The sequence below is a fragment of the Ictidomys tridecemlineatus genome, chromosome 7 (assembly GCF_052094955.1).
Source record: "Ictidomys tridecemlineatus isolate mIctTri1 chromosome 7, mIctTri1.hap1, whole genome shotgun sequence".
Lineage (NCBI taxonomy): Eukaryota > Metazoa > Chordata > Mammalia > Rodentia > Sciuridae > Ictidomys > Ictidomys tridecemlineatus.
In genome coordinates, this window is record NC_135483.1 from 115,845,054 (window position 1) to 115,864,764 (window position 19,711).

The 19,711-nt window shown below is 37.8% G+C and overlaps 1 protein-coding gene across 1 annotated transcript in view; it reads right to left on the reverse strand.

The window, feature by feature from the left end:
• Positions 1-309: 309 nt before the first annotated feature.
• Positions 310-19,711, reverse strand: part of Qtman (queuosine-tRNA mannosyltransferase) — a 379,404-nt gene continuing 360,002 nt past the window's right edge. The window contains exon 14 of the mRNA XM_078017334.1: positions 310-1,694. Within this exon, the coding sequence (XP_077873460.1) occupies positions 1,671-1,694 (24 nt within the window). The 3' untranslated portion in view covers positions 310-1,670. The remainder of the gene's footprint in view (positions 1,695-19,711) is intronic.

Genomic DNA, 19,711 nt, shown 5'->3' on the forward strand with positions numbered 1-19,711 from the left:
GGGACTCAGAGTCCAAACAGGGAAAGGAGAGCATCCATCTGGGGATAAGCATTGAGGAGAAGAAATTGGTTGCTAAAGTGAGAGTGATTGAACTAGAAAACATTAGAAGAATTACAGAAGAAAATTACAGGAGCATTTCTTAGAGATCAGTGTTGATGTTGTAGTTTGTAGTTTGGTTAACTTCTGCATCATATTTTTTGCATGTGTGCTGTTTGTTGCTCACAAGGTGGGAATTGCTGATGTATGCCTTTTTCCATTACATAGCAGCCATTCTTTCTTTAATTTTTAAAAAATTGTACATGGACACAATACCTTTATTTTATTTATTTATCCTTATGTGGTGCTGAGGATTGAACCCAGTGCCTCACATGATGCAAGCCAAGTGCTCTACCACTGAGCTACAACCTCAGTCCTACCACCATTATTCTAAACATTGCTGATATAGTGCATGTAACCTTAAAATTTATTATTTTCTGTTACTATCTCCAGCTTTTTAAATCAATTTTTTTCATTTGTTCTAATTAGTTATACAAAACAATATAATGCATTTTGATACATCATACATAAATGGAGTATAACACCTCATTCTTCTGGTTGAACATGTTGTAGAATCACACTGGTCATATAGTCATATATGCACATAAGGTACTGAATTCCAATTCATTCTACTGTCCTTCTTCCTTCCCTTCCTCATATCCTCCCTTAATTCCCCTCTGCCTAGTCCAAAGTAACTCTATTCTTCCCTAACTGCCCTCCACCTTATTGTGAATTAGCATCCGAATATCAGAGAAAACATTCAGCCTTTAGTTTTGGGGGGATTGGCTTATTTCACTTAGCATAATATTCTCCAGTTCCATCCATTTACTAGCAGATGCCATAATTTCATTCTTCTTTAAGGTTGAATAATACTCCACTGTGTGTATATACCACATTTTCTTTATCCATTCATCTGTTGAAGGCCATCTAGGTTGGTTCCATATTTTAGCTATTTTGAGCTCTATAAACATTGATGTGACTGCATCACTATAGTATGCTGATTTTAAGTCCTTTGGATATAAACCGAGGAGTGGGGTAGCTAGGTCAAATGGAATCATTCCAAGTTTTCTGAGAAATCTCCATACTGCTTTTCATAATGGTTGCACCAATTTGCAGTCCCACCAGCAATGTATGAGTGTACCTTTTTCACCACATCCTAGCCAACATTTATTGTTGTTTCTATTCTTGATAACTGCCATTCTGACTGGAGTGAGATGAAATCCTAGAGTAGTTTTGATTTGCATTTCTCTAATTGCTAGAGATGTTGAACATCTTTTTCCTATATTTGTTGATGGATTTTATTTCTTCCTCTGTGAAGTGTCTGTTCAGTTCAGTAGCCCATTTATTGATTGGGTTATTTGGTTTTTTGGTGTTAAGTTTTTTGAGTTCTTTATATATAGTTTTTTTTTTCCCCTAGTAAGGTGTTTCTTGTCCTAGAGATTTGCTTCCAAGCCATGCATAGTGGTGCATGCATATTTATAATCCCAGCAGCTGGGGAGGCTGAGGCAGGAGAATCAGGAGTTCAAAGCCAGCCTCAGCAAAAGCAAAGTGCTAAGCAACTCAGTGAGATCCTGTCTTTAAACAAAATACAAAATAGGGCTGGGGACGTGGCTCAGTGGTTGAATTCCCCTGAGTTAAATCCTTGGTACCACGGCCCCCTGCAAAAAAAAAAAAAAAAAGAAAAGAAAGAAAAAATTACTTCCAAGCTTTTCATACCTTACGGTTTACGTGAATTTCCAGTAAACATAATTTACTCAGATATATAAATTTGGTCTTTCAGCACCAGTTTTAGTGGCAACTTTATGTTGCTTGGATTATTATAATGTCTTGTATATTTGGACTTACTTCAATCATTGTACTTTGTGTTTTTATTTACCATCCTTGTGGGATTTTTTTCTTTCTTTGGGGGAGGGGCCAATCAATTTTTAAAAAAATTTAATTCTCCCTAGCAAACATTATATTTTATTTTTGTTCTTCTATCTTGTCTTCATAAAGCTTAAAGTCTATGGTATGTTATCCTTCTTCTAAAGAATGCAAGATGTCAGGACAAGATGTGATCATACCCATCTGTTTTCTATGCTGTTATTTTTAGACTTTCTGGGCTTTAAAAAATATGCAATTCATTTATTTCTAAAATTCTCATAACACTTTAAGATACACACAAAAATGAAGAGTTATGGAGTTATAGATTGGTCCACTATCCAACTTATGAAACAAAACATTACTTACATGGTTAAATTATACAATTTTGCCCTCTTCTCCACTGAAATAACTACTATAAAGTCAAGAAATGTTCCATCTTTTTATTCTGAAATGGTTGGCTACATAGTAAATATGTAGATAAAATGGTTTATCTACATATTTACTATTATGTCACTAATGCTTCTTATACATCATTCTTGCCTGGATTCAATTTCTTTCTATTGAAGAACACTTTGATTTAAGATTTCTGCAAAGTTCTGTGAGTCATAGCTTCTCATTCTTCATCTGGAAAGAAAGATTTGTATTTGATCTGATGCTTGAATGACATAAATACAGGGTATGAAGTATATATGCCTATAAAATTGTTGATTGGCTGCTATTTTCTCTTGGCAACTTGCAGATATTAATTTTACTTTGTTTTGTCCACTAGGTTGCTATTAAGAAATCTGTTGTCAATTTCATTATCATTCCTTTGTAGTTCATCTGTTTTAATAGGTAATTATTCTCCATTCCCTCTACTAAATCCTTGTGAAATTCCTATTCTCATAAACTATTTAAGTTACAGTTTGTTTTGCACATATATTTTTGTGTATATATTCAGAAATAAATTATATATACTTATTATATATACATATTGTGTGTGTATTTGTCACACACACACACACTATATATATGTACATATGTATATCTTTTTAATCTCAGATCTGTTTTCAAATTTATAAATTCCTCTAAGCCATATTAATATACCCTTAAAATGATTGATTATATTAACTTCCTGAGCTCTATTCTATATTTCTCATTGTAATTAATTCTTTTCACATCTCTTTGCATCTTGTTTTTAAAAAAATTCTCTTTTGTGGCGGGCTAGGATTGTGGCTCAGCGTAGAGCGCTCACCTAGCATGTGCAGGAACCAGGTTCGAATCTCAGCACCACATAAAAATAAAGGCATTGTGTTGTGTTCATCTACCAAAAAAACACAAAATTCTCTCTCTCTCTCTCTCTCTCTCTCTCTCTCTCTCTCTCTCTCTCTCTCTCTGTCTCTCTATCTCTTTAAAAAATTCCTCTTTTTTAAAAATTTTAATCTTTTGAACCTATGCATCTCACCCCTGCCCCTGCCAGCCTCTCTCTTGAATGGTGAGCCCACCTTTAATCGGCTTCATCTGGAGACATCTTGTGTGGTCTGCTTCTATCATACCAGATTTGTTCTCAGTTGGCTTTTGCTGAGAATATGCTGACATCTGAACATGGAATTTTTAGGGCCATGCATTTTGAACACTGAGCTCACATGAAGAACATGGCTGTGATTAAGAACTCTGTTTTCTAGCCTGCACCTGGGCCTAGACAGACAAGCTTCCTTTTTCTTTTTGGGCTGGTATGAATATTATTTCTATTATTTGAGGGTGTATACCTTAAATGATTCTGGATTTATATAAGAGATTCTATCTCATTTCTCCTCCTCCCCCAAGAATGCCCAAGAACTTGTCTTCTGGGTCTCTTTGAGCATGAAAATGCAAGCCTCTAGGTTCTTGAGGCCTTAGCCACCCACTGCCTACCCCCAGCCCTTAGGTGATTACCACTCAGCCTGTAGTTCCCTCTTCCTTTTGACAACCATGGTGATTTCTCTTACTTTCTTCAAAATTCAACTATTGAGAATATTTTATTGTTTCTAGCATTTTTAGTATATGTAGTGGGAAAACTTTCAAGTATCTATACCATAATAATCCTCAACTGGAAGTTTTTTCTTGGAAATCCTATAGGAATTCCAAAGTTACCTTCCCTCAAATTGTATTGGTTGAGCTTCTTCTCAAATCTGAACCTAGTCTACATTCCCAGACCAGAAAGTCATCCTAAGTGTTTCTCCACCTTACTTATTCAACCAACAACCAAGCCCTGCCCATTCCTGAATATATCTTAAACCAATCTGTTTCAATCTCCTCTGCCCCTACCTTAAATTAAGGTACCATTGTCTTCCCTTGAACTACAGTGTCATCCTCTTAACTCTCTCCTCTCCAATCGTTTCCACTGGGGCCCAAAGAATCTTTGTAAAATCTAAATCTGATGAATTCACTTTGTTACTTTAAACCCTCATGACTTTCCATTGCTCCTAGATAAAATAAAAATGTTTGAAAATCTTTTTATATGGTCCATTTCATATAATTCATTTTCCCATCAGTCACTAATCCAACAATATACTGAACTACTATAGATGAGCACTGTTCTTGGAACTGGATATACGCTGTGTGTTGGTTTCCTAGGGCTGACATAACAAAATGCAGCAGAGTGGTTGCCTTAGACAACAGACATTTGCTTTCTCTCCCTTATGGAGGCTGAAAGTCTGAGATCAAGGTGGTGTCAGAGCTGTTCTCTCCTCAGGGGTTTCTTGTCTTTGGGATGTCTGTCTCTCTCCTGTGTCTTCCCCATTTGTGTCTGTATTCTGATTTCCTCTTATAAAAACATAAGTTGTGCTGGATTAGGGCCCACCCCTATGACCTTATTTTATCTCTTTAAAGGTCTGCTCTCCAAATAGTCACATTCCAAGGTACTGGGGGGGTCATGGCTTCAACATGCAAATCTTGGGAGAGATACAGTTCAGCTTGTTACACTGTGATAAAGGAAACCTCTCTTCTTCTGGCACATGCATGCTTCCTTTCTGCTTTCCAGACACTTCTCTGTACGCAGTGAGCTCCCTCTTGCTTCAGCAGCCTTGCAAGCATTGTTCCCTTGTGGAATGCTCCCCGTCCCACCCCCAAGTGTGCTTGCCAAAGGCTAGATATCAGCTTCAATGTCATTTCCTCCAAGAAACATTTCCTGACTCTTAGATTAGGTTAAGACTCAGTGTTTGGTGTTTTCTACATCCTTTTGTACCACTTCCCCTAATTCTAATTAAATGATAAACTATGTAATTACTGAAATTCCTCAATCCTACAATGTTATGAGTTGCTAGATGCACCTTCAACTTCAGAACATCTGTGGAGAAAGGAAAAAATACTACTCTATTAATCTGCTACTGATATAATAAAGTTTTATTAAAGATACTCCAAAATTTGATAATTTAAAACAAGTAGCATTTGTTCCCCCTTTGGGGGGGGTCTATGCTTTGCTACAACTAATCTGTACCAAGATTCAACTGCAGGTTCCATTTCTGGGCTCTAGGATACAAGACGGGTTCAGGTCTGTTAATGTATCTCCAAATTCTTCATGGAATAGTGGCAACCCAGGCTCTGGTATTCTCATGGTAGATGACTGAAGTTCAAGAAGACAGAACATGTGATTTCCATTAGGGCTTTGTCTTGGATTGGGAATACTGTCACTTCCATCTAATTCCTTTGGTCAACTGACATGTCAAGTCTCTGGTTAAACCCAATATCAATAGTTGGGGAGATACTCTGTTTCCTCTACTAGGGGTACTGTAAATTCACATGGAAAGGAACATAAATGTACAATGTATGATTCTATAATAGGGAGAAATTGAGATCAATAATACAGTCTCCTACAACTATACTAAACAGTGTGCACACAAATTTCAATTTTGTTTACTTACAATAGGTTATCCAAATATGTTTATCTATATACAAAGATATATTATTTTCTTCCATATAGTCAGAGCCAAAAGCATTTTGAATCACTTTTGATCACCAATAGTTGTGCAGATCATTCTAGACACAAGTAATTTATATAACCAGTTCTCATGACCTTGACATCTTTAGTACTATGAGGACCAATTGTGCAATTTGGGGGCATGCAAAAAGTATACCAGGCTTGTATTTGCACTCCCAATTTGGTTAAACTCAGACTTTCATATAAGTGACTCTTATTAGAAATAAACAACTTTTCATAGAAATCAGCAAGTAGTTTTTAACAGATACTCAATATCTGAATGATAGTCCACAGTACACGAAGTGGTCATATCAACCTCTCTAGCTTGGAAAAATCTATAATTTCTTCTAATGTCTTTAATTGGACTGTCTGGGATGTAACAGGCAATTCTTTTGAGTATGTCTCAACAACAAAGGGAAACCCAGGCTAATCTTCTGGAGGGTATCTTTTCTTTTTAGGGGATCTGCAAAGGACTCGAGTATTTCTAGATGATATTTAAGCGTAAGTCAATTATTTCTCCAGTGGGGAATATTTTGCTTTGCTTTACTTGCTGAAACTGTGTCTTACAGCTCTATTCTCATTTTTTTTGGTATGTCTTCTGCATATCCAATAACTTTCTTTTCAAAGTTACCTTGGAGTATAATCCTTTGGAATACATTTGAAAAGACAATTAGAGATCTAAATTTAAGTTAAAATCCAACTCCATATGGTGATAGTAACTTATATAACTAAGAAGAGACTTGTTAACAAGTGATACAATGTAAACTATATCACTACTTGTTCCTCTGTAAACAACTGGAAAGTTTCTTTAATACAAATTGAAGGAGCCATCCAATGTAACACTGGAATGGTCATCTGAAATAATGTCACCCTCAGTTGCCCTCTCGCCCCTGACGCTAGTGTAGGAAAGTGAGCAAGGCTGGGGGGTAAGTGTCTTTGGCCAGTGTCTGACATGAACACTTCTCTCTTCTGAAGTTGTAGGGATCATATGAATTACATGAGTCATCTTTCTGACCACATCAAAACGGCCTTCTAGAAAAAGCAATCCAGAGGAGAGGAGAACAGAGGAAAGAGATTCCAGATAGTGCTTGAGCATAGAGACCTCAGACTCAAATGCCCAAGCTCATGTCCTTGGACTTTTCCAAAGACTAATTTTACTGCTGATTAGTGAATTGATTTCTGTTGCTTGCATCAAAAAGAGCTCTAGATACTACAAAGTTATAGCCCACATGAACAACATCATAATTAAGAACACACACACACACACACACACACACACACACACACACACACACACTGCAATGACCAAAAATAATATTAAAGTGACTCAAATGCTTCATGTATTTTCTTGAATATCATGAAAGGCACAGAGTCCCCGACTGTTCTTCACCCCCCACTTCCCCATCTCTGTGGCTCACACACAGCAGCTGCTTCTGCTCCTTTCTGTCTGTCTTCAAATTCCACTCTCACATCAAGATAACCTCCTCCCCCCCAGTTTAACCTTTGGAACTTCTGTTCTCTGTCTCTTTCCTCCCTCTTCTCATTCCTAAAGCCCCCAAAGAACTTGTCTGTTAATGCAAGGCTCACTTCAGAACACAAGGAATGGAGAAACCCACACAGGCGTAGTGGGGAAACTTGTCAGCAAGAAAGAAGGCTGGCCACATCCAGGTCTTTGTAATGTTTGTTCCACTACTCCCCTCTAACAATGTTTTAAAGTGGGAGGAAAGGGCCTTAGTTCGAGGTTACACAATTTTTATTTAACGTCTGGGTTGTTTTCTGACTAACCCAGTGCCTTTCACAGGCAATATTAGATATCTAATAACACTTTTTGAATAAACAAGGAAGAAAGTGATAACTAAATGAATTAGTAAAAGAACAAAAATGAAATCTATGAGTAAATGTAAAAGTTAAGTCTTTAACCATAGTTAGAAATTTTAAGTCGTTGTCAATAAACTTTTGACACATAGAAGGTAAAAAGAAATAACTTTGAAGAAAAAGTAACTTCTATCTATCTACATCTACCTTCCAAAAGCTATCAAAATTTTAAGTAATCCCAGTAGTACTTATACTAGGATATATTAATTAGAAATCTTTGTTTGCAAGCAATCTGACTAAAGAAGACTTAAATGTACTTACTGAAAGAAGGTGCTGCAGGGGTTATCTACGAAACAGCGATTTCCTTTCTCTTATCCTGGGGAGGCTTATTTTAGTTTTGTTTGTGATATATTTATCCCTCATCCATATGGCTTAGGATTAGGTTCTAATTGATCAAAACCATTCCCACATTCCTATTTCTCTTGCCAGTTTATGCATATATGATTCAAAAAGTTTTGTGGAGAATTTTCTTGATGGACTTCTAGAAAACTCTTTCCTTGGCTTCAGGAAGAGACACACAAGGAAAAAAAATCTTTCTTCTGTGTCTGAGAAAAGGGATATGGTGAGGATGTGATGAACCGATCACTGCAGGCCTCTTAGGACCACGGTGGGCCAGTTAAAGAGAAGCTAACATGCCAGGGTGGTATGTAGATGTAGCCATTCTACACCCTCTGAATAATAGTTTTTATTGACTGAGCAAGTTAGATGAGCCCAGGTACTCTGTTTGCTTTGCCTGTGAGAAATATCATATGGATAAAGAATAGAAGGCTGGGAGGCTGAGAGTCTAAATGTGACAATGGTAGGAACTCCAGGAACCATGGAGATGGGAAGAAGACCCCAACAGCAGGCTCTGGGGAATATAATCTAGGAACTCCAGATCAGATAGACTGGGTTACCAAAGTGTCTTTTTGTTCTTTTATTCAAAGCAAGATTCAATTGTCATACCTCATTATATTTAAAATCAAGGACTAATTCCTCAAATATACTCTGATAGAAGGGTAGATAGGTGTTGAGCACCCCAAAATACTAAGTGTCCACAACGTCAACACTCAGTGGTCTGCTGTTTCTAAGACCTCCCTCATTAAGGCTTTTCTTGTTTCTTAGTATTCATTCTCAGAAGGCCTCCACTTCTCCAAATGTCTTCTGTCCTATGTCCCACTTCCACAAACTCCAGTCTTTCAGTCGCACCTTGTGCAATGTCACCTTTGCCCACCTTCCCCATGCCTTCATTACAAAATGTGGAACTAAATCGAGTCATTTTTGTGTAATAGACTTTCAAAGAAGTTTGGGGGTATGGATGGAGGTTATATTGGAGCATAAGCTAAAAAAATCAAGTGTGGCATACCCTTCTACTAAAATGATATAATTGCCTTCTATATATCCCACTATATGGAAATTGTTAAGACACATTTTCTTAGTCCTAGCTTATGTCCCTCTATTCTTTGACCATATTCTTTTCTTTCCTATTGGATTTTTTACAGTCTCCTTATATTCCTACTAGTTTCTTAGCTGAGTAGTTCTTCATCTTCTACTCCAAATCCAGCTTGTGACCCACTCATGCATGCCTGGGAACATATTAAGAATCTCTGTCAATGTGCCATCTACTTCAGATTGCTCTCCTTTAAAGCACAGAGCACTATGAAAGCTTTGAAATTAAATTTTTCTTTATATGTTACAAATTTTAGGAAGTACTGATCTCCTCGTTAATTTCTGTAAGCAAAAAGGAAGAAAATTAAAGACTTACTCTTCCCTACTTCACAAAAAAATCTGAAGGTTTTTTTTTTAATTTGATATCTTCCACTTCTACTCTTCTTCCTTTTCCTCCTTTTCCCCACCCAATACAAAGACTGTGTTTGTAATTTATTCCTATGATCACAACTCAAATGAAGAAGGAAGTAGGGAATCCAGCCTAAAGCACAGGAGGAAACTGAGCCCCATCTGATTAGACATCTAGTCCCAGCTTTGCAATTTACTAGCAATATGGTTTGAGGTTTTTCTTCTGAAGCCTGCAACGAAAGCTATGGCTTACCTATAACACAAGGATGTTATAAAGACTAAATTAGATCACAGATGAAAACATGCATCTAAATTTATAAAGAGCTTCCCATGTATAATAAAATGGCTAACAGCTAGCGTATATTCAGAAAGGACAGTGTCCACCAGAATAATACAAGAAACCACCTGTGGCTTACCTCTGAGAGGCAAGGATTCTATCAAGAGCAAAGAATCCAGAGACTTGGTCAGAATGGAGCCAACAGTAAGACTTGCACTTGAGTTGGAGAGCTACTAGAATTTCTTTTATTTCTTTTGTAGAGGCAGATTTGATCTCTGAGGTTGCTGCAGGTCTGAACGCAAAAGAAATCTTACTCTACTCTCTGTCCTTTAAGGCTGAAAGAGTAAAGAATTAATTACCATATTATAGTCATCTCTCTGAATTTTCCACATAGACTTTTCCCTTAGTTAGCCATCATGCGAAACTGAAGAATATTTATTATTGATTGTGTGTATTAAATTTTATATCTTTTCTTCTTAAATTTTAAAGTGGATGAGTTTACTACTTTCTATATTCTCTCTTAGAAAAACAACAACAACAAAAAAAAACATTTCTGCTGGGATTGTGGCTCAGTGTCAGAGCGCTCGCCTAGCATGGGTGGGATGCAGCTTCAATCCTCAGCACCACATAAAAATAAACAAACAAACAAATAAATAAAGGCATTGTGCTGTGTCCATTTACACCTAAGAAATAAATATTAAAAAAAGTTTGCTCTTGTTGCCTTACGGTTTGTTTAGTTACAGTCCTCAACTGACTTTTTCTTGGGTCTATTACTCTTCAACAAAAATCAAGATGAAAAAAAGCTTCTGTCATGCTTTGGCTCAAGTTGAAGAATTGTATGTTTTGCATACATTTTTTTTCTGATTTTTAATTCCTTTCTTTTTGTATTTTACGCAATTTCATTATGCTTATAACTGCCCATTCAATAATGGTTTAAGTTGCATAGCGTTATTTCAGGGCTCTATAATTATGTATTAACATGTATTTTATAAAGTGACTTGGCTGCTAAGATAACAAGACTGCCACAATGACTTACATGTACACGACAGGTCATCACTAAGGCACCAAGTTGGCTCTAAGGAGATCAAGATATGCACACCTACATGCCAATTTCAATCTTCATTATGTAGCTACTGTAACTCATTAGGCTTAGGATTTCTAAAGGGTTTATTCATTTTAGTCTTGTTTAACTTGCTTAGAAATTAACTTGTAGCCAAAGTACTCAGAAGTAAAGCATGTCTGAAAAACTCCTCCATCTAAAATCGCCCTCATTTTTACATTTATAGTAGGCCACATAAAACAGTACATTATGTGTGGTCTTATTCATTTTATCTATTTACTGCTTGTTTCTAAATTGTAAATGCCTTAAAAGCAGTGAATGCCTCTCGTTCTTCTTCCCTGTCTCCCACAGTGGGATACAGATATGGAATACAGAATTCATACCAGAATGTTGTGTTTAAATGGAAAAACTAGTCCACAAGTATCAAAAAAGATTCACTTCAAGTTTCCTTTAGCTATAAAATATCTGAATGAAACAATCTAGGTTTTACTTTGAAATTATGATGCTCCTAATGATTGACTTATTCACTCAAAGCAATTTTGGTAACTTTTTATGAAAAACCTTTTACCACAGTTCTTTTCAGCACAGTCTGTCTTCTCCTATTCTCACCTCTCCTTTTCTCTCCATTTTCTCTAATTTCTGCTTATTCCTCACATTTCTTTTCTTTTCCTCTCTTCCTTCTTTCTTTTGTTTTTCTATTTCTTTTTTCTTTTTGTTTTTCTTTCTTTCTACTTCCTTCTCCTCCTCCGTCTTCTTCCATTTTCTTATTACTCTAAAAATACAAGTCTAGGCATATTTTCATAAAATGAAGATTCAGAAGATTCGTTTGAGGGGGGAGAATTGGCCAAAAAGAAAACAAATAGATTTTAAAATGTAAAAATTAGATTGAAAAAAGTAATATATAGGTCAGTTTGTTTACTTGGATGAGATACTCTTAATGTTCTCAGTTACATATTGTTCTAATTTTAAATGAAGCTTCTGACACTAAAATGTTTGAGAAAATAAATATTGCTAAATAGCACAAAGAGACCACTTCATGCAGCATCCTTTTTTTTTTCATTGAACACTCTACTGAGAAGTAAAATATCCAGAACATGTCCAGTTTATTGGGAGTTTGTTTTCATATTTCTGCATATGTTTATCTATAAAAACACTTCAAGATGCAGTTTTTTTTTTTTTTTTTACTAATCCTACCTTGCTAAAAATCAATCAAGCCATCATCATGTGCTAGTAAATGTTATTTCACATTTTCTGATTTCTTTTCAGGACATCTGAGTTCATCTCAAGTTCTTCCCCTCTAAAAGACAGACCCCATGGTGTGAGACCTGAAAATCACCTCTGGACATCAGAATTATGGCTGCCTGGAATTGAAGGCCTGGCTGAGAGACATACTCTAGTTTGTAGAGGGAGAGTTTCTAACTAAATAACTTGAGATTGTGACTTTAAAAACAACAAAAACAAAAAACCTGCTCATCCATTGCAACTAAGTATGCTCCCTTTTGTTACATGGTATGCAATTAGATGTCTTTGAAATAAAAGGTAAGTTAAATCAGAAGTCTCAAGGACAAGAATGTACTATTTTAAAACAGGGAGTGTCAAATGCTGTTTTTCAACCCACTACCAAAGGATATTTCACAGGTAATTTCTCAGGGCTGATGTTAGCTAATTATTAGCTACCATACCCTGCTTCCCATTCTAAGTGACTATCTCCTGGCAGAAAGACACAGCTAGGAATGTTTTGTTTCATTTGTCCTTGGAGTTTTTATCAGCACCAAGAAGGTGGACTGAGCCAAAGTTAGAAGAATTCTGGAGCTAAGCAAAAAAGTGACACGTTTAACAGCCCCCATTAATTGGGGCTGTTACATGATTAATTTGAGAAAAACAGAAGAGACCGATTTCTTTACAACTCACAGTTGGATGCAACCCACTAAAAGTAATCCTGTAAATTACGTTTTAAATCTTCAACATATTCTGAGCAGATAAAATAGTGGCATGATTGACCAAACTCCTTTTAAAAGTACACATATTACGATGCATCATAGTTATAAACAGATGGTATTTGGCCTCCTTCCTATTCTCAACATTTGGAATTTCTAAACTATGTGAATTAAACAATAATATTTTATAAACATACAAGGGATTTTGCTCACTGCTTTGTTAACATAGAAATTATACAATGCTGACATTTATTTAAATTTTAAAAAGTAAACAACAGTGTGCATTGAAATAAAGCAAACTAAAATCAACATAGAGAAGTACGTTCTGTGTGCACATTACCTACAATGGCACTGGCCTTTTTAAGGGAAGGCATAATGGGTTGAAGAACAAATTGTAGCTTAGACGGGCCTAATCCTTTGTGCTCCACAGGCTCATTTAACACCTCTCTGTAAACAACGGATATTTATACCATAATTGGCTATTTGACCATCAGTGTTCATTTACTACGTAACCTGCTATTATGGAGTTAAAAGAAGTTCCCCTTCATTGGCTCATCAGCTTTCATAGTAGTGAAAGTGTCCTCGCAGTTTTAAAAACACTTACATAAACAGGAATCAGTCTGACACTCGGTACTCAGAATGGGAAACATTATCATGATATCAATAAGTATATATATTTTTTCTTTGGGGGATAGTATTGCCAGAAAGAAAAGGAAATGTATCAGATCTTAATGTCATTTCCTGAGATTCTTTTCTAAAATTATAGCTTTAACCCTTTAGTCACAGTTTGGAAGGGAGACCCATCTGCTTATTTGATGTACAAAATAGAAGGCACTTGGTTTCCAAACACTGTTCTCAGATTTGCAAAGTTGTGCTGTGATGAATAAATAATGAATCAGATATTTCAATCCATTTTAAGATTTTGAAAGCCCTGATTATCATTGTTTACAGACAGTCTCTTCTAAGTACACTTCCCATGTGTTCTTGCTCAGCTTTCCAAGGGTAGGCTTACGGGGTCCACCCTCTCCCAGTCTCCCTTTACTCCTAGAGGGCTCTTCTTTTATTTTAACTAACTCACCCACCCACATTTCTAAATCTACAGTTGGAGGAATAATGCAAATGTTAGTAGGAAAAACTTGATTGATGGATGTCATGATTTGGTCACTGTTTTGAATCATTTTGGCATATAATCTCTATGGATTAGAAAAAAAAGGTGAGAAAATTATGCTACAACCTGGATGAATAGAAGGAAAAAGGACAGAAATTGGGGAGAAAGGGCATTTTTTTACTCCTATACGTCCAGTGTGTAGTATGTATGCTCAAATAAATACTTATTGATAAATAATCATAATAGTGCAGAGAAGGCTTTTAAACAATTTGAAATATCAAACAATCAAACATTTTCCCAAGTTTTTTGAAAACTTAGAGCAGAGGAGTGACAAATCAATGTGATGCTTCTAAATGGTCTCCTGCCCAAATCCCCTTTAATGACTCTTCCCTACTAGTTCTAAATTAACAATTAGTGGATAGGAAAAGAAACAGTTTGTAATCAAAATACAGGGCTGACACGAAAAAAGAAAGTGCCCGGAGGGTGGGATTTAAATCACACCTCTGAATATACCAGAATCAGAAAGAGAGGAGTATTGAAAAAAGTATAATCAGAATCTCTTCTATAGAATCTCAGTACCCGTCTCCACTTCCTCCTGGGGTTTGCTTAAGTAAAAGTTTTTTTTTTTTCAAAGTATGCGTGGGGTTTGTGGGGAGGGTGTCGAAATTATTTCTCTCTTTGCTTAGTGCACCTTCATCATATTTATTTACTGAGAGACTGGTCAACTCAAGGAACCGAATTTATGAAAATACTCAAAGGCATAGAGATGTGGGTTCTGCGCTGCTAGGGTTGCGCTTCTTTCCCGAGGATGCCGTTCAGGGAATAATAGTCAAGCTTGCACAAAAGAGCTAGGGCAGCAGTGGGCCACCCGCCGTGTGTGCGTGTGTCAGCCTGAGTGGCGCGCGCGTGTCAGGGTGCGTGCCAGTGAGTGTGCGTGCCAGTGTGTGTGCATGCCAGTGTGCGCATGTTGAGGTGTGCGCGTGCCAGCGCGGGTGTGTGAGGGTATCCGCGTGGGTAAAAACGCTACGGCCAACGGCTCAGCCAGCTCCCGGAGCTCGCTGTGCCCGCATCTTTTGACAAGCCCCTGGTACCCCGGCTTTCCGCTCTGCTCGGTTGTCGCGCCTGAGCTGCCGAGAAGGGATCGGTTACTACTTTGTGACCTCAACGTCCCCTTCCTTATTTCTTGCGCCATCAGAGGTGGAACTCCCCCCCCCCCCCCCGCCGCCCTTTTCTGGACCAGACTGAGCAAAGCGTCGAGGGTGGGCGCCAAAGCGGACCCGAATTTGGGCTCGTCCACTGCTCTGGCGCCAAGAGCAGGGGACGCAGACTGGCGGTGGGGCGACTCCTAGGGCCAGGATCTCGGCGGACCTCCCAGGCGGATCTTTCTGCTTGGGGCTATGTGGGCGCAGTGGATCTGACACTAGCACGCGCTGTTGGGGCTCGGGTGCTGGGGTGCGCACTTTTGCTAAAACTAGAGTCCGGGCCGGCTGAGCGCCCTAGTCCCCTGCATCCACCACCTCCCGACTGGCCGCGGCCGGGAGGAGTGACATCCAGAGCCCCCAGCCTGCAGCGCATAAGGGCAGATCCAACCAAGGGCGGAAGACCCGAGAGGCAGAAAGAGGAGAAAAGAGGTAGCAAGCTCCAGACAAGGGATCCTTAATTACAGATTAAAGGCAAACAAAACCATGCACCACACTTTCCATGTGTCAGCTGATGGCCGCGACAAAAGGAAAGGTAGAACGCTGGGGGTGGAGGGTCTCTTCTTCTCTCCCCCCACTTCTATAATGTGTGCAAATGTAAAATGCATTAGGTAGTGACTCTGGGTAGGTGGTGCCCGGGGCCAAATCACAGCTGCAGGCTCCATCGTGTAGGAGGACAGTTTGTTGATGCACTCAAAGGTCTGGGGAACCTCTTAAAAAAAGAAAGAAAGAAAAAGGAAACAAAAAGAAAAAAAGACTATAAATACTCTGCTCAAGCACATTTTGCTTCTTTAAAACTTCATTACTCATACATTTTTAAGTTTTAAAATTTGGTCCTTAAAATATTGCAATTTATTATCTAATGTAAGACCCACACATTCCCTCTCTCACACACACACACACAAACACACACACACACAAATTGTTTTACAATTTTGTATACTCCATTTTATTGGCCTGGTATCTTAGCATTAGAAATACAGGGGGGAAAGCCAAGCAGACTGAAAGCCAGGGAACATAGCTGCAAGCACCAGAGAGCACAAGTTCCCCTCTATGGCTCTGCGGCTCAGATAGAAAAGGGAGAGATGTCTGCTTTGCTTCTGTTCCTTTTAATTAATCATGATCTCAAAACAATCTCCACTCTGTCCCTGAGATTTAAGAAACAGGTTTAATTTGACAATGTCCTGAATCCTGCATAGAAAGTAGAGAAGTGTGCAGACTCTGTTGCCTACTCACTGATCATTACAAATTTCTAGTTCTGTGTCCTCATTGCTAACACTAAAATTAGACAGAGGATGACCTTGGAGAATCGCACTGAGCCAACACACTTTGCACCCTTCTGTATTTTCTCCCTTTTGTTAATGGGTCAGCTTTGGAAATAGAAGGGTTTGTAAACTCTGTTAGCAATCTGTTTACTTTTGGCTGATACAATGATGCACCAGGTTGATGGCAACAAGGCCATACTACTTAGTCATTTTACGCAACTTCCTCTTTATAGATGATGCTTTTGCATTTTTCAATTATATTTTTTCACCCCAATACCATTTTCCCCATAGCATTTTGGGAATTTTTTTCACCCCAAGTCTTTTTCATGTGGTGACATTAAGTGATTTCCCACATTCCCCCAAATACTAATTGTATTCAAGATTTGTAGCTGCATATCAGTAATTTTTAAATACCTTCTGATCCATATTTTTAATTTAAATGATCCCAACATTACTGTCCAGTCAAATGCCTGAATCAATGTATCTGTGGACTGGTTGCCAGCCAGATGACAGACTCAGCATACTTGAATAAGACCATGATGAAGCTTCAACTGCAGAAGGTGGAGCACCTTCTTTCTTTCCTGCCTTCCCAGAAAGTAGATTAGCAAATCAACAAAATGATGTAAACCACACAAGGTTTCTATACCCTTCTCCTCCTTCTGATACATATTTAGGAAAATGTTCAGAAATCTCTCATATCTAGTCCTGTGATGTAGCCACACTCCCTCCACTTTTTGGCTTTATCCTGCAGTAAAATAAATAAGGTAAAAGAGCAAATTAGGAGTTTTTCTTTTCTTATAGCTTTCTTATGGTTGAGTGGATCATCCTGTTGCTGTTGATTCAGGCCAGTTGTTGTTAGTTCATGTTCTTACCACCCACTAAAGAGCAGCACAGGATTTATTTTATATTAATAAATGATGTTCATGAGTATGTTTCTGAATGCCAGACTTATGATTTATTTTTTTAAATGGGTGGAGAAAGGAGAATGGCAATAAAACTAGCTCCTAAGTCATTCAAAACCTTGGCTTCACACATCTATGTGAGATTTTTAAAAAGTCTTTCTGTTTTTTTGAATCTTATTTTCCTTCAAGTTCTATTATCATGAACTAATTTTTTCCCATTTACCATCATTCATAGCTTCAAACCCTGCTTATTAGATTTTCAGTTGATAGAAGATACCTTTTCTCTTGTTTGACTGTCTCTATTTACCACCCCCATTAAGAATTTCACAATAAATCCTTGCACCAAATAAATTAAAATCTGTAACTTCAGACACCCAAGGAAGAGGACATTAATCCACTTAGTAAAATACCCAGAACTCCCCCTCTCAATTTCAGCTCTTCTAATGTAACATTTAGTAATTGCAGCTGGCTTCTTAGACTTCCCTCCCTCCCTTTTATTCTGAATCATATTGGCCTTGTTTAACCTTCATTTCCTTTTCTACCCCCCACATTTGTCCACATACTTTTCTTTGACCATGTTTCTTTCTGTCTTTCTGCTGTCAGGATTGAAGGCAATAAATGCAGCTTTCTAAGAGCTTAGTACTTTCTGGTAAAATCCCATTCTACCTCCCTGTTCCACTATTAATGCTTTGTACATTTTTATGCTTCCTTCAGTTGTATAGTTACTGCTCTGTATTTTCCTGATTGATCATTAAGTTATGCTGGCTTTTCAGAGCTGCTTCTATAATCCTGAAGCAAAGGCTTTTTACTTGGCATGCTCTTTGCCTCTGGAATGCCTTTCCTGGCAAAGACAGGCATTTTGGTTTGAATATGATTCTTAGGTCACCATTCAAAGCTAATGTGCTCAGTTAGGTTTCCACTATGAGCAGCTCTGTTTCTCCTGGTAAGTGCTCAGTGATGCTGCTTAGTTAGAGGGTGTGTTGTAAGTGCACGATGTAATATACTTATATTGTACTTGATTATCAGTTTTCAAAAACAGCTGCAAGCTTTGATATCTGTGTGAGGAAATATCAGAAGATAATATGCCATTGGTATTTATTACTCTATAATTAAGGATGTGTCAGTGTTTTCCTTTAAAAAAAATCCCTATTTTCAGAAATTCATATCTCCAGCAGAAATTTCCCTATGAATTACACTCTAATACCATATTAGAAGTATCTTCTTTTTACATTATCCCTCCCCTTCCTTTTCTTTCTGGGGAAAAAAGTCTCAGGATGTAATTTCTGGGTTATCTATTTGAGATGAGAGGAAGCAGGCCCGGCACTGCACCATTAAAGGTGCCACTGCTGCCCCCACTGCTTCCTCTGCTCCCCAGCCCCCTGCATCAGGTGAGAACATGACACTCCTTTTGTAGCCTCATATCTACATGGAGGAACCAGCTCACCCTTGTACGATTTCAAAGGCAACAGAGAAGAGTCAATTCTTCTGAAATATCACAGGTGCCATAGAGGTGGACATTCTAGTACCAGAAATCAGTTTTTTTTTTTATTGTTCTTTCAGTGGTCATCTGGAGTACACATACAGCCAGGTAAGACTTGAGATAAATTTATGATACTGTATTAGCAATTTATTATTCCATGTTTCTTCTGATAGTGAAGGGTAGGAGAAAAGAAAGTAGAAGGGGGATAGATACAAATGGATACAAATGTTTTCCCATTCTCCTTCGTTAAGGGCTGGTCCTAACCAAGGGACTGGACCATACTCTAGAGAAAAAGCCTTGGAATAATCTAGACCTGTCTCTAACAACACGGAAGCCAAAGCAGGTCAACTTCTCCTTAGGTCTCCAGTTTCCCTATCTAAAATGGAGAGGTTACAAAAACAAATACTTACCAGGAGGACCAGAGATGTTTTCTAAATTTATGAATGAATACAGCACAGTGTAAGAACACAGGGAGTGGTGGAGCTTGTGACACCACAATGTGGATGTGGAGACTAAATACCTGCCTAAAGACAGAACGACAGTAATAACATAAACACTTAAGATATTGGCCACACTTCATGGTCTCTCATTTCCCTATTAATACCAACAAAGTGGAGCACAACGCAACCCCCTGCTGCCTTCTCCCATTTTTGCCTCGTGGGGATAAAAGTAGAAGAGAACTAGGGATCCAACTAAGTCATATACATAGAACTTGGTGCTTTCTGAAAGGCACATAGGTGACAGTGACAGTATCCCATGTAGGGAAAGGCTTGTAACAACAACAAAAAATCTTCACCTTTTTGAATGTCTTGGCTCCTAAATATGCTGCTATATGATACTTCACTTTTTCTCATTGTGAAATGATACTGAAAATGTCAAAAAAAAATTTTAAATACAAAGGACTTCATATTCCTGGAGAAAAGTTACACAAGAATATATTCCTAATGGAAACCACATCTTCTAGCACTCTATCTTAGGTCTGCTACTTAAACACAA